The sequence below is a fragment of the Pipistrellus kuhlii genome, unplaced genomic scaffold (genome assembly GCF_014108245.1).
Source record: "Pipistrellus kuhlii isolate mPipKuh1 unplaced genomic scaffold, mPipKuh1.p scaffold_m20_p_4, whole genome shotgun sequence".
Classification (NCBI taxonomy): Eukaryota; Metazoa; Chordata; class Mammalia; order Chiroptera; family Vespertilionidae; genus Pipistrellus; species Pipistrellus kuhlii.
This window is the reverse complement of record NW_023425540.1, coordinates 83,597,433-83,611,897: the sequence shown is the minus strand read 5'-3', so window position 1 is coordinate 83,611,897 and position 14,465 is coordinate 83,597,433. Positions and strand designations below refer to the sequence as shown.

Here is a 14,465-nt window from a genome sequence, read left to right as displayed (position 1 = left end):
CCCATCACCACCTCCGTTCTTAACGGGATGAAGCGAAGTCGCAGAAATTCAGAGAAACCAGAATGTGTGTGGGGTGTTCACCATTCTGTCTCAGGTCACCCCTGCTCGAGTCACTTTTTCCACTAATGCCCACAGTGCCACCCTCCAGGAGTGAGGACAGGCCCAAAGTCCCACGCAGTGGCTTTCTCTGGCCTTATTTTGCTTTAAAAAAAAGGGGGGGGGGGGGGCCTGTAAAGAAATTTAACTGGGACCTGTAGTGCTCATCTTGCCTGAGAGTCTCGTGGGAAGAAACCCTGGCGTGTGCTGTGGAGGCTCAATCTGTTGCTTGCACTTCCTCTCCCAATGGGGCTCCTCATCCTCTCTCTCCTTTACCCATGCTGTGTGCCCTGTGGTTTTATTTTGCTCTTGGTTTTTCCATTCTGTTGCTCAGTGTTGGCAATTCTCTTTTGTTTTGGCTTAACTTATAAGAAAAAAAAAACCAAACTAGAATCGCATTGGACAAAAGAATGTCTACCACCATTCCCAGGGCCCAGACCCATGGCCCACACACTGTCACCAGCACCTCCAGCCAATGGCTCCTCAGCCCCACGGTCCATACACATAGCAATTTGCTTTCCAAGCGAGATGCTCACAGCCTTCTTACCAACGCTTTCCAATGACGGGCATGTGACATCCTAGAAGATGTTTTCCACCATGTCCTCCAGTCACAACCGGCGTGTCTGTCCAGGCAGGTCTGTCATGGAAAGCAAATGAGGCCATCTGTCTGTGACCTAAGCCAGTGTTTTGAAAAGCACCCAGAAAAGAAATTGCCGCTCTGAAAATAACTGTATGGGCAGATCCTCCCCTTCCTTCTGATTTGGTTTCTCTCTGTGGGGACCTGTATGGCCCGGGCGATCACAGTCCCTTTGTGAGTGCTAACTCAGCACTTCAAGAAGGAACAGGAGACAGCAGTCCCAGCTTTGCAAGTTAAAACATTCGATAGAATTCCCTTCTCTCTAGTCTACGGCCATACCACCCTGAACGCGCCCGATCTCGTCTGATCTCGGAAGCTAAGCAGGGTCGGGCCTGGTTAGTACTTGGATGGGAGAATTCCCTTCTCTGTCCCCCCCCCCCCCCTTTTTTTTTTTAAATATTGCAGTGAGTTTCCTTTTTTGGTAAAAGTCACCAAATTAGACTCTAGAAATAGCATGCAGTGATAAGCACCCCAAGTCCATTTCCTCCCTTCACGTATGTTTATCATCAGGCAGGTGGGCCAAGCCTGGTGCATCCATACAGCCCCCGGGCCATTCCCTGGGCATCCAGGAACTGGGCTCCCACCATCCACCCCTTGGTTTTTGCACAAGTCCCTCACTTTTCCTTTGCATCACTAGTGAGGGTAGCCCTGGGCCCTTACAGATTCCCCCGGGCCTGGGTCAGACTGGATTCACCAGCTTCTGTGCCCCCAGGAGGAGCAGCGGAGCAAGCTGTTCCCTCCACACCACCGTCTCCCGCCCAGATCCCCCTGGGCCTTTGTCCAGGACGGGGGCAGAGGGTGCCTGCAGAGCAGAAGGTCTCGGAGCTAAGTGTCCCTATGTTTCCCCCCACCCAGATGACGCCGTGACTCTGGAACAGCCGCAGCCTAACCTTCCCGACCAGTTGGTGATCGTCAACGAAATGGAAGCAGACGCCAGGCCCTGCAAGAGCCTGGCCAAGAGCGTGGATGTGGAGACGGTCAGCCTGTCCCCCAGCCTCACCCCGGCCCAGCAGCCCGCCATCTCCCTGCTCTGCGAGGACACGGCCGACGCGCTGAGCGTGGAGTCGCTGACCCTCGTCCCGCCTGTGGACCCCGACAGCCTCCATACCCTGGCAGGCATCCCCCCACCACCCACACTCGCCGCCGAGGGCACGGGGACCCCAGGTGAGGAGACTGCGCATCCGGAGCCAGCAGGCCCCGCTGAGCACTAGTCTGAGCCGCGCAGCCTCCCTGTGTGGGTGTGGCTCCGCCGATGGGGACCCAGGCCACTGACTCCAAAGACACACTGGGAGCATCGTCGCTGTGACCATCTCCACCACCCCCTGTGCTCCTTGACTCCATTTGAATTCCTCTTTCACTTTCCACTTCGAGAGCAGCTGGGACCCATGGAGACGCCCCAGCAGACCTAGAGGGCTGAGGCGGCGCCTCGGGAAGTGGCTGGTTTCCTGGTCTCCGCGCCCCCAGCCTGGGTGGCAGGACCCACCACCATCACCCCTCCCATCAGCCGGCCCTGCGCAGCTCACAGCTCTTCCGTGCATCCCAGTGTGCACAGAAGAAGCGGACGAGGTCACCATAGGTAGAAATTTGCAGAAAAGCGAACTTCGATAAACATCTCCTTTGGGTATTTATTTCCACTTTTGGCAGCAGGTGGAAAGCATTTATTTTAAAAGCACCTATTTTGTTGAAAAGTCCAAAAAAATCCTCAGTGCTAAGGTTTAATGTCATGTAAAAAGTGTAAGATTACTGTTAAGTTTTCACTTTTGTTTTCCCCTGAACTTCCCAGTGTTTTGGTTTAGAGTTCTCAGTCTGGCGTTCTTCATTTTCTTAAGTGATTCTTATTTCTTTATTACTCACTAACTCTGCAGGCCTGTGGGATGATAAGTACCTTCCTGGAAAGTTTAGAGTATTTTTTAAACAAAATAAGGGAGATACGTGTATTCTCGGGTACACAGGGAGAAGAGAGGGAGGGGTTTCCCTGCCAGCAGCCCAGGGGCCTCACGTTACCTGCAGTCAGCTCCTGGCTCGCCACCCGTTCCTGGTCTCTGGCCCAAAAGCAAGCAGGACAGTTACCCAGCATCCCCTTCAGCTGTCCCATCTGTTTGCCTAAGAAAGAACCACTGGGGACCGCGAAGCCCCCACTGGCTGTGATGAGAGCAAAGGCGTGGCAGCAGCACCTACATCGCCTGCTGGACCCTGTGTACCCTTCCTCTGCTGCCACCGCCAAAACACAGCTTGTTTGTAAATGAACGCCCGCCCTTTGGGCCAGGGGTGCGAGGGCCAGTTCTCCCCGATCCAGTAAAGCAGCCAAAGTTCCTGCTTGGCACAGCTAAGCAACCCTCCCCACTCTGCGTGCTGGGACCTTCCGCAGCTTGCCTCCCGGTGTTGGGCCCCCCCCCCCCCCGTGGCCTCCAGATACTCAGCCTGCTCACCACCCACCTGTTAGAGGATGGGGTCCTCTCCGCCTCCCTCAAATCCAGCCACCACAGCAGGGTCTGGAGGAGACAGTTCTGCTGGGGACGGGAGTGGTGCCAGTCAGAAGCCCTCCAGGCAGCTGTGCCCACCAATCTTCAACAAAGAAAGGACTCATTTAGGCTGAAGTTCGGGGCCCTGGCAAGAGGGACAAGCCACGGCCACCCGCAGAGCCAGGTGGACGGGAGGAGAAGACAGTCCGCGGGGAGCAGGGCCGGTGGTACGCCTTCTCCAGCAGCCAGCCACGGGTCCTGCGTGAGCTGCTTGTGCATAGGAACATCCCATCCCAGGCCGTGCACTTCTGGTTTTCCAATGACTCAGGCAGTAGAACTGAAACCAAGTGACTTCCCAGGTGGAGCTGGGACCACCGCCTGCTGTCCGGAATCCAGGGGTTCCTGGTGGTTTCGTGGCCTCTGGCACTGACGGAGAAGGTCTCGGCAGGGGAGGAGCAGGGGACCATCCCAGAGCCACAGTGAGAAGGTGGGACAGATGCCCCATCCCAGGGAGAGGCGGGCAGGAGGGTCCTCCCGCCCCAACAGTCCTCCGCTCTCAGCCCCCTCCGCCAGGCCTGCCCTGCCCTGTGCTCTGCAGGAGGCAGCTTCCCACCCAAGCACCTGCCCCGCGTCTGAGGGCGAATGAAGAAACGCACCCTTCGCGGACACGAGCGATCTCCAAGATCTAAGGCACGGGCTGAACGGATCCTCATCTTTTCTAGATGCAATAAATGAGAAATATTTCAGTCACGTTGACACTGGGCATAAACTGTAAGGGTTCCTAATGTTCCTCCGAACTGAAAATATGTAAATAAGTTTGTCCCAAGGAGGAGCAGGGTCAGGAAACACTCACGCTTCTGGGCTGAGGGACCCTTTCAGGGAAGTACCTGCTCACCAGGGTGACTCATGCTTCTTGGGCACCGCACAGCAGGGTGGAAATGAAAACTGGAACTTCCTTGTAAATTGTTACTTGGCAATAAACGCGAAAGAGCTACCAGAACGTGGCTGCTGCTTCGTGTCTGTGGCCGGGCGGCCACGCAGGCAAAAGGCAGGTTCTCTGCTGACTGACCCTCAGCCTGTCACAGCTGTCAGAGGGCTGAGCAGCCCCACTCTGGCCAGGTGGCCCTCCAGTTCCTAAAAGAGGGGCAGGGCCGTTCCTGCCCAGAGCTGGGGAAACGCAGGTGCATCAGGTTCCATGCAGAAAGTACCACCTCCCCCGCTCCCCGCCGGGGCAGTGAGCCTGGTCCACACTGTGACCCTCACCTGCGGGCCATCGCGCCTCAGGGGTGCACCTGTGGGAAGGTGCTGCTAACAGCCGACCTCCCCAGGCAGGTGCAGGCAGCCTCCGCGTGTGGCTTCCACGTGCTGCTGGGCGGGGGAAGCCCAGGGCCAGGCATCGGGAAGTTCGTGCGGAGGCGGGCTCCTTCCAGAGCCAGGACCTGCTCCAGCGTGAGCTCTGGAGCTTCCTGGAAATGGGTTCTCACGGCAACTCCTGACGCTGCAGCTGAAACCTTGCCCAGAAACGCCGGGCCTTCTGGGCCTTGAGGTACACCCTGAATTGAGTCCAAAGTGAACGGGGCACCACCCACCTGCCCACCTCATACCACAGGCTGAGGCAGAGGCTGCTTCAGGAGGGCAGGGGGCCCTGGGGTTCAGTCTCCCATTTGCCCCCAGCGGGGTTCCCTTCCTCTCCCAGCCCAGGGCCTTAAAGGGGCTGGAGCCCCTGGGTTGAGGCTGGATTCTGCTCTGCACCAGGGCCTGCTGGGGACCCAGTGCTGGGCCAGTCTGGCTGCAGCCTTGCCCGTCCCGGCGGCAGCCATGCCTGGCGGGGACATGGCACTCCTATGTCACGGTGGCTTTAGTGTAGAAAACTGAAGAGTACCGTGGAGAAGGTGGGAGGCAGCCCGGACCAGGGGCCTCAGCTGTGAGGAGACAGCCCCAGGGCTGAGGGGCTGCTGGGCCGCGTGTGCCCAGGCTGTTTGCAGGAAGAAGGAGGTGAGGTGGGATTGGTGTCAGAACCATGCGCTCCCCGGACCCGGGCAGCGAGACCCTGAGCTGGAGCCAGGTGGAAGTTCCTGCCCAGTGTGGACACATGTGCTCGGCAAGCACTGGCTTTTCCTCTTCTGCCTCCAGCTCTTGGGTAATGCCGGCTTTCTTCAGGGGCGTCCAGAGCGTGGAAGCAGCCCAGGGCTTCCCCAGGGACCCATCCAGTGACTGGCAAGCGTTCGGGGTTCTGTCCTGGAGGGAGGGGCCAGCACGCCTGTCCAGGCATCCTCTGGTGGCACCCGGAGGTGGGGGCCAGGGGAGGGTGGGCAGCGTCCCTCCTGCAAGTGACCCTGAGTCCTGCACAGGGAAGATGTCTTTCCCACTGGCCGTCTGCTGGGAACCCCCTTCCCTCTCCTCCCCGCACTTCAGGGCGGTGGGAAAAAACCTCCCTGTCAAGTGCTCTTCCCCAAAGGAAGGCGGATCTGAATCACTGGCTGGGAACACTCGGGCTTTCCTGCAAATGTGCTCAAGTGTCTGGTCGGGGACAGCGTGGGGCCTCCCAGCCTGCCACAGGCCACAGGCTCTGCCACCCGAGTGGCCTTCACACCCCCGGCCCTCCACCGTTCCCCCTCTGGCCACACGCCGCAGCTCAGCCTGACTTCCCTCCGGACAGTTGGATGTGCCACCTACACACCCAGGAAGGTCACTTCCTCGATGCCTGACTGCCTTACACATTCAGGGTGCAAGGGATCCTGGAAGAGCAGTGGGTCTGGGTACCCTGACCCCCAGAGAGTTGAACACCCGAGTATCACTTTCACTCCCCAAAAATGTGGCCGACAGACAGCCTGCTGTTGACTGGAAGCCTGCCTGCCGATAGCAATCAGTTGATGAACACATCGTTCGTATGTGTATGTTACATACTGTCTGCTTACAGTAAATCAGCTAGAAGGGAAGTGTGATTAAGAAAATCTTAAGAGGAAATATAGGATAGGGCAAAAGGAGGTCTACATGTTCTATAGAAAACATTAATGATGTAATTAATAATAATACAAGAAGAAATTCTGTGTTTCGCTTACTCGTCACTGTAAGCCTGCCTTGGCCCCCCACCCTGTGCATTTACGGTGTTTATTCCCTAAAATCCTTGTGTAGTTGGACGTGCAGTTTGAACCCGTGTTGTCCGAGGATCAGTTGCATCTAAAAGGGACACTTTCCCTCTGGAAACTGAAAGCTGGTGGCGCTTGCTGTGGAGAACAACAGGAAGCTGTTCTCCCTCAGTTCTGGGGACCAGAGGTCTGAATTCCAGGGGCCAGATAGACCGTTTCCTAGTTCCCTCTGGGCTCCCAGGGAGACTGACTTTCCTTGGCTTGTGGCTGCACCGCTCCGCTCTCTGCCTCTGTCTTTCGTGGCCTCCATCCCTCTGTGCCTCTGTGCCAAGCTCCCTTTCCCTTACAAGGACACCGGCCATTGCATTAGGACCCCTCTGTCTTGAGATCCTTCACTTCATCACGTCGGCAAAGACCCTGCTCCGGGCACTGAGGGTCGGATGTGGACCTGTCTTTGTGAAGGAGAGGTCACCAGTGATTCCACCCTCTCTCCTTGGCCAGAAACTAAAGACACCAAAAAGTAAATACAGTAACAGCAAATCTCATTACCTGCATGGGCTCGGGGCCAAGGCCTGCCCCCGCCCTGTCCAAAGGCAGACCAGCCGGTGTTGGCACCCACCCAGGCTTTCTCTCAGCCAGGGGCGGGGGGGGGGGGTGCGGGGGGGGGCTGGGCAGAGAGCAATAGCAGCTCACTCTGGGACTCAGTATTCCAGTCTGTGTCCTTGCACCCCATCAGCTCACCCCAGGACCACCAGTGGGAGGAGCCTGCTACAGGAGAGGCGGCTCTGCCATCAGCTTTTTCCTACTTTTTTCAATTGGGATAAAATTCACATACCAAAGTTAATTATTTTTATTTATTTATTTATTTTTAAAATATCTTTTATTGATTTTTCACAGAGAGGAAGGGAGAGAGATAGCCAGAAACATCAATGAGAGAGAAACATTGACCAGCTGCCTCCTGCACACTCCCCTCCAGTACAAGGTACAAACCCTTGACCGGAATGGAACCCGGGACCCCTGAGTCCACAGAACGCTCTATCCACTGAGCCAAACCGGTTTCAGCTGAAGTTAATTATTTTTAAAGTGTCTTCAGGTTCATTCATCGGGTTGTATCTATCTGGTTTCAGGATATCCTTGTCTCCCCAAGAGGCAATCCCGGGCCCACTGAGCAGCCTTCCCCGCTCACTCACCCCCATCTCTCTGTCTTGGGTCTGCCTGTGACATCGCCTGTAGGTGGGCTCACGCAGTATGTGGCTTGGTGACCAGCTCATTTCACGCCGCATCAAGTTTTCAGGGTGCGTCCCTGTGGTGGCCTGTGCTAGCACCTCATCCCTGGGTAAGGCCAGACCACGTTTCGTCTGCTCCTTCACGCAGGCAGGCTCCTCGCCAACCCAGCTGCTCCAGCAGGGCACCCGGCCTCCGCCCACCCCTCCCCCGCCCAGCAAATTCGCAGGAACTGCGTGGGGCTCGCCCTGTCTCCAGACTTCTCTTGAACCTGCTTATCTCCCGCACCTTATTGACGCTGAGCTTCCTGCCAACCCACCTGGGCACGACAGTCACTGTCAGAATACCTTGGGAATTGCACCCTTTGCCCACCTGAGGTAACGTCTGCCTCTGAGAAAAGGTGGCTGCAAAGCCCCTGAGAGGCCCCAAGCAGGGGAGAGAACTCGCTTCTCTCATCATTTGCACGTTATTCCACATGGAGCACCAACCGTAAAGCAGGCATGGGGGACTGTGGGGGGGAGGCAGCAGTGAGCAGTCAAACCAAGCTCTGTGCCCCCTGGAGCCAAACTCCCAGCAGGGGAGGCAGGCGACAAACAAACAAATCCAGAAACCCTGCAGTGACTAAGAAGTGCTGTGTGCACAGGAAATACACACAGAGCCCAGAGAGGAGAGGAGAAAGGGGCTGCTGTTCTAAGCAAGGAGGTCATGGGAAGTCGGAAGTCCTGCTTAGAAAGGGCATTCGAGCAAAGATGGAAGGAGGCGAGGGAGGGAGCCCCGTGGATACCTGGGGAACTGTCCCGTGCAAAGGGAACAGCAGGTACCAAGGCCCGGGCACATGGAGGGACTGAGGTCTTGAATGCCATTTAAGCATTTGCTGATCTTTCATTTTTTTGCAAAAAAAAAAAAAAAAAAACACCTCCCCCACACCCTCCCAACTCCCCCTTCTTCAACAGGCAACCTCTGGAGCCAGAATTGACGCTTGATTTTATCTTCGTGGCACTTGTTTGTTACCTGCTATTTGTGGCAAACCAGGCTGTGTTTCACTTGTGGCAACATTGTGAAATGTCCTTTGCAATTAAAATTCGCTTTTCCAAGTATTAGTCACAGTGAAATGTCACCTCACACCTATTAGAATGGTTGTCAAAAAAAAAAAAAAAAGACAACAAACAGCAAGTGCTGGTGAGGATGTGGAGAGAATGGAGCCCTTGTGCACTGTTGATGGGAAGATGAATGGTGCAGCCGCTACAGAAAACAGAATGGAGGTTCCTGGTAAAATTAAAACTAGAACTGCCAGGCGATCCACCAATTCCATTTCTGGACATTTATCCGAAGAAACCCAAGACAGCATTCACAACAATGTACCCCAAAAGTCTTCAACCGGTGATGGATAAAGACCTGGTGCATACACACAAGGGATGTTATTCAGCCCTAAAAAGAAGACCTTCCTGCCATGTGCAACAATGAACCCTTTGCACGCCGAACCATTCTGGACATTGGCTACCAGCTACTCGACGCTACTTTGCGGTGGACACGTGCGTTGAATTAACTCAATTCCCCGTGATCACTAATAAACTGCCATGTCCCCTGAGAGGGGACATCCGAGTGATATGCTAGAATTCCGATGTCCCCTGAGAGGGGACAGCGGAGTGCAAAGGGTGAAATAAACCCGGAGGGCATTGTGCTAAGTAAAATAAGCCAGACAGAAAGAGAAATACTGCTGATCCCACTTATATGTAGAACCTTTAAAAGAAATCATGAGAAGAGATCAGATTTGTGGTCACCAGAGACACATGGAGCCCTGCCTCAGCCCAGGAAGAGAGGGTGGGTGTGGGGCTCTGGAAGCACAGAGTGGACGGAGGGGGCGCCCCTGAGAGCAGCCGAGCCCGGACCCTGCTTCTCCGTGAGCAGCGAGCTGTGCAGGCCAAGCGGAGCCTGAGACGGTGCCACCCCAAGGCCCCCAGCCTGCGAAGGGCCCGCAGCAAAGCCAGAGGTGTCGCATGTCCCAGACCCACGAATCCCAGAATCCAGCCAGAGGCCTGGGGACCGTGTCCAGGTTGTGCTGCAGTAACAGCAGGGTCAGCGCTCACTCCTCAGGGCCCAGCTTTGGGTGCGGGGGCTCTGCCTGCCACAGTCACCCCGTTCCCTTCGGAGGGAGGCCCACGCATCTCAGGACAGGACGACAGAGGAGAAGAGCAGGGGATCCCGCCAGGCCTGGAGGGTCTCAGCTCCCAGGTACACCATCCCCTCTGCTCAGGCTCACCAGGCCTGGGGCACACCCACCTGCTAGGAGAGGGGAACCGGGCATCGGGGGGCCCAGCGATGTCTCCCTCACCCAAGGGGACCCAGACCTGAGCAGCCCACTGCCCAGAATAAGCACCGCCGCTGGGCAGAAGCCAGGGGCCACCAGAGCTGGGAAGACCTCTCTCCCGACAGGATGTCACCCCTGGGAAAGGGGATGGCGTGAGGAGGAATTGAAATGCTAGAGTCCTGAATCAGAGCGGTGATGTGTGAGAGACTACGTTCAGCCCTGAGTAAGGAGGATGACAGTGCCGCGGTGTGCACATCTGGCTGGTTATCATCGTCTTATCACCAACACAGCCCTGCCGCCGCCCGCCCGCTCCGGGCACTGTGTATGCATCGGCTCCTTTCGTCTGCCCGTCCTCACCCATTTCACAGAGGAGGAAGCTGAGGCCCAGAGAGGTTGGCCTAGGCCAGTGGTCGGCAAACTCATCAGTCAACAGAGCCAAATATCAACAGTATGATTGAAATTTCTTTTGAGAACCGAAAACTGACTTCTGCGCATGAACCATGAAGTTTCAATCGCACTGTACGTGCATGCCTACACGTGGTATTTTGTGGAAGAGCCACACTTAGGGGCCAAAGAGCCGCATGTGGCTTGCAAGCCACAGTTTGCCAACCACTGACCTAAGATATGTCCATGCTCAATGGAGTGGGTCTCTCCCTCCAGCCATGCTTTATCATAACCCACTGTACAGGTGGGCAAACTGAGGACCGGAAAGGGAGAGCAGCCTGCCTGAGGTCACAGGGCAGAGGAGGGACCAGGACCCGGTCCCTCTGACCTAGACCCCAGGCTCTCAGCTCCAGCTAGGGAGCCCCGTGGAGCATTGGCCAAAGCAAACTCACGGGGCCCCGTGGAACTTTCCATCTGGAGGCCGGTGTAGCCTGGCCCTCGGAGTGAGTCCACAACAGAGTTCTTGGCTCAACCTCAGGGCGGCCTGATAGGGCCTTGCCCACTTCTTTGAAGGAAACCTCCAGTCAGCCTGTTCCTAGAAGGAAGGGCCACACCCAGGACTGTCTTGCAGGCACATGTGCCAGAGGCCTCGTGTCTGCTTCCTCAGGAGGGAGGGAGTGGTCAGGCAGCCTCAGGCAGGCACCCCATCCCCTCCGCCCCTACACCGGGCACCCATCCCCTCCCCCCCACACCGGTCACCCCATACCCTCCCCCCCACACCGGGCACCCCATACCCTCCCCCACACACCGGGCACCCCATCCCCTCCCCCACATACCAGGCACCCCATCCCCTCCCCCCCACACCGGGCACCCATCCCCTCCCCCCCACACCGGGCACCCCATCCCCTCCACCCCCTCATACCGGGCACCCCATCCCCTCCCCCCCACAGCGGGCACCCCATCCCCTCCCCCCCACACCGGGCACCCCATCCCCTTCGCCCCATCCCCTCCACCCCCACACTGGGCACCCCATCCCCTCCCCCCCACACCAGGCACCCCATCCCCTCCCCCCCACACCAGGCACCCCATCCCCTTCGCCCCATCCCCTCCACCCCCACACTGGGCACCCCATCCCCTTCGCCCCATCCCCTCCATCCCCCAAACCGGGCACCTATCCCCTCTGCCTCCACACCGGGCACCCCATCCCCTCCACCCCCACGCCGGGCACCCCATTCCCTCCGCCCCTCACGCCGGGCACCCCATCCCATCCGCCCCCACACTGGGCACCCCATCCCCTCCACCCCCACACCGAGCACCCCATTCCCTCCGCCCCTCACGCTGGGCACCCCATCCCATCCGCCCCCGCACTGGTGCCCCCATCCCCTGAACCCCCATGCCATGCACCCGTCCCCTCCATCCCCACACCGGACAGGGTTCCTTCCACTCCCATCTGTGCCTCAGTTTCTCATCTGGTTGGTGGACACACTGATTCTTACCGGAGCTGTGCAAACTGAGCCACGTGTGGGACTGGCGGGGCTGTTTCCAGGAGCCCAGTTGTTATCCTAAGGGCCATGGGAAGCTCTGGTGGGGAATATTATAAAATACAATAAATAGAATTAATTTTAAAATATATATTGATAACTCAAAAAAAGAAAGGAAGGAAGAAGAGGAAGAAAGGAAGGAAGGAAGGAAGGAAGAAAGAAGGGAAGAAAGGAAGAAGAGAAAGAAGAGAAAAAAGAGAAAGAAGAAAAAGAAGAGAAAGAGAAAGAAGATAAAGAAAGAAAAGGAAGGAAGGAAGAAAAGTAAATTGCAGGGGCCAGCAATGAAGAGGGAAGCCCAGGCTGATGGGACATGACCTCAGGTGGGGCCGGGAGACTTGGCCTTGGGCCTGAACATGAGAAGGACCAGAGAACCAGTATGAAGGCAGGACCCTGAAGGGCCATCCCCTCCATGAAAGGGGGCTGCACTCTGCCTCCCAACCCAGGCCGCATCCTGGGACCAGGGCGGGTGAGGAAGTCTCTCGAGAGAACCTGAAAGTCCAGGAAAGAACTAAAGAACTGGGAGCCGGGCTGGGCAGGGTCTGGGGTCCCCGCCTCCTGGGTTGCTGCCACCTCCAGCGGAGACATCCGTGTGAAAACTGGCCTCCAGCTGGTGAGCCCTTGGAGCATCGGCCAAAGCAAACTCACGGGGCCCCATGGAACCTTCCTGGTGAGACGTCCGGCCGGCCACAGTCACAGGCACACACGCCACATTGCCCCACCAGCGATGAGCTCACAACCGACCTTGGGACCCACCCAAGAAGTCCCACCTTTGGGGAGGACGCACACCTGAGTGGCCTCTGCCAGAAACTGCTGCTCCCAGCCTGCCGTGGATGCTGGCCTGAAGTCACGGGCACGACCCCTACCAAACCCCCTCCCGCTTCCAAATCTGGGTAGCCCTGTCCATCTCAAATTTCTCCTGGGAGTGCGGTGTACTCTGAGGACTTCATGGGGGGCTGAGTTTTTCACTGGGATCCACAAGGGGAGGAACGGAGACCCCATGTGCCGGGACGGCAGTGGGGACCGTGGAAGCCAGGGAATTCTTCGAGAACCGAGGGAAGGCGCTGGCCGGCAGCAGGGCTTGGAATGTGGGTTTGGGGACCTTGTGTGGCCTCCAAGGACAGGTGGCTTCACGAGGCAGTTCTTCAGGAGCTGAGAGTGAAGGCACCTGTGCTGAGAGAGGGACACAGGTAGACACCAAGGTCCCCGCCCTCACAGTCTGGGCAGGAGGCTGATGTAGTCGCCGTTACCTTTGCACCTGGCGCAGGAGCTGCCTTGGGGTGCCCCCGGGCTGTTACGGAGCACGGAAGGGGGGTCCCCAACCCAGCAAGGGAGGCGCAGCTGGGATAGAAGGGACGGTGACATTTTGCCTAGAAATAGGCCTGATCCAAATCCTGATCCAAATCCTCCTGTGCCTCAGTGTCCCCCTCCATCTAACGGGGGTAACGGCCCTCTCCCTGGGCGCGGGGAGGGCTTCAGAACAAGCCGCACTTGGCAGGGCAGCAGCTGCAAGACAGGCCACAGAGGATGGCTGGACTTATTACTAATGAATGAAGGGCCGGACCAGCTCATGAGTCACCCAAATGAGCCACCGTGATCGATCTAGTGCAATGAATGGACGAGTGAGAGAAATGAATCAATGAATGAAACACTCGGTACCTGCCGCCCAGCGCCAGGGCGCAGGGGCCTGGCCCCCGGGGAGGGGAGGAGGGGCTGCCCCTGAGTCAGAACAAGGTCAAGGGTGAGGGAATGGCGCCCCACCATGCAAAGTGCACGCCCGTGACACCCACTTAGTCATTCTCCAATGAGAATGTGCCAAGGAGCCTCACAGAATCCCTGAGTCATGTTTCCTGCTCCCAGGCCTGCAACACACACTGTCTCTCCCCCCCTCCCTTACCCCCCAGGCCTGCAGACAATGAATCAGGGCTTTTGGGGGGAAGTAAGACTGAAACACTCAGCAAGGGGTGTCTGGGCAAGTCTGGGGCTGGGGCAGGACAAGGAGGGGCTTCTGGCACCTAGAGACCTTGGGGTTGGGGTTGAGGTGTCCTGGACTGATCTTTGGGGTGCTCAGGTATCACCTCACAATCAGCTGCACCCCCACCCCCACCCCCAATAAGTAATGGTAACGACAATGAGCATCTAGGGGGCCAAGCACGATGCCAAGGCCGTTTCCTCATTTGGTCCCCATCCCATCTGAGGGAACCCTACGCCATCGCCCTCATCCCACCTGCATTGACCCTCAGAGGCGCCAGTCTCCTGTGCGGTGCCCTCTAGCCCTCTCAGTGGCCCCATTCTGCAGGAAGCTGAGGCTCAGGGCTGAGCAGCCTGGGGAGGAGAGTGGGCTTGGGAGATCCTTGGGGAGCGCGTGGGAACTGAGGGGCAGAGGAAGGAGCCTGTGGTGAGGACTCTGGGGAGCGGGGCTGCTGGCGATTCCCACGAGGTGAGTTGATACTGGGATGTGAGCAGCTGGAGGGCCTGGGCTGAGCCTCCTGGCTCTCCTTCTGGAGTGGGGCCTGCGCCTCCATCCTGGGTCCATGGATGGCCCTCACCAGGCAGTCTACACGGCCTCCCTGAGGCATTGATTTGCATATGAAAAGGGAGTGCAGGGAGAGGCAATGCCAGCCCAGAGGAAGGGGGGGAGGGGTCACAGGGAGGGGAGATTAGATGGTGGTGCTTCAGGGTGGCAAGAGTACGGTTTGCCCAATGCAGCAATTCTGGGGCCAGGGC

General features: G+C 57.5%; 1 protein-coding gene across 11 annotated transcripts in view; it reads left to right on the top strand.

The window, feature by feature from the left end:
* The window catches only part of CLEC16A (C-type lectin domain containing 16A), a 225,113-nt gene extending 220,918 nt beyond the window's left edge, over window positions 1-4,195 (top strand). For 10 of the 11 annotated variants that reach the window (XM_036411080.2, XM_036411083.2, XM_036411076.2 and 7 more), the window contains one exon: window positions 1,589-4,195. In XM_036411080.2, coding sequence (XP_036266973.1) covers window positions 1,589-1,944 — 356 coding nt within the window. In that variant the 3' untranslated portion in view covers window positions 1,945-4,195. The remainder of the gene's footprint in view (window positions 1-1,588) is intronic. The other variant, XM_036411086.2, reaches the window with a different exon arrangement.
* The last annotated feature ends 10,270 nt before the right edge of the window (window positions 4,196-14,465 follow it).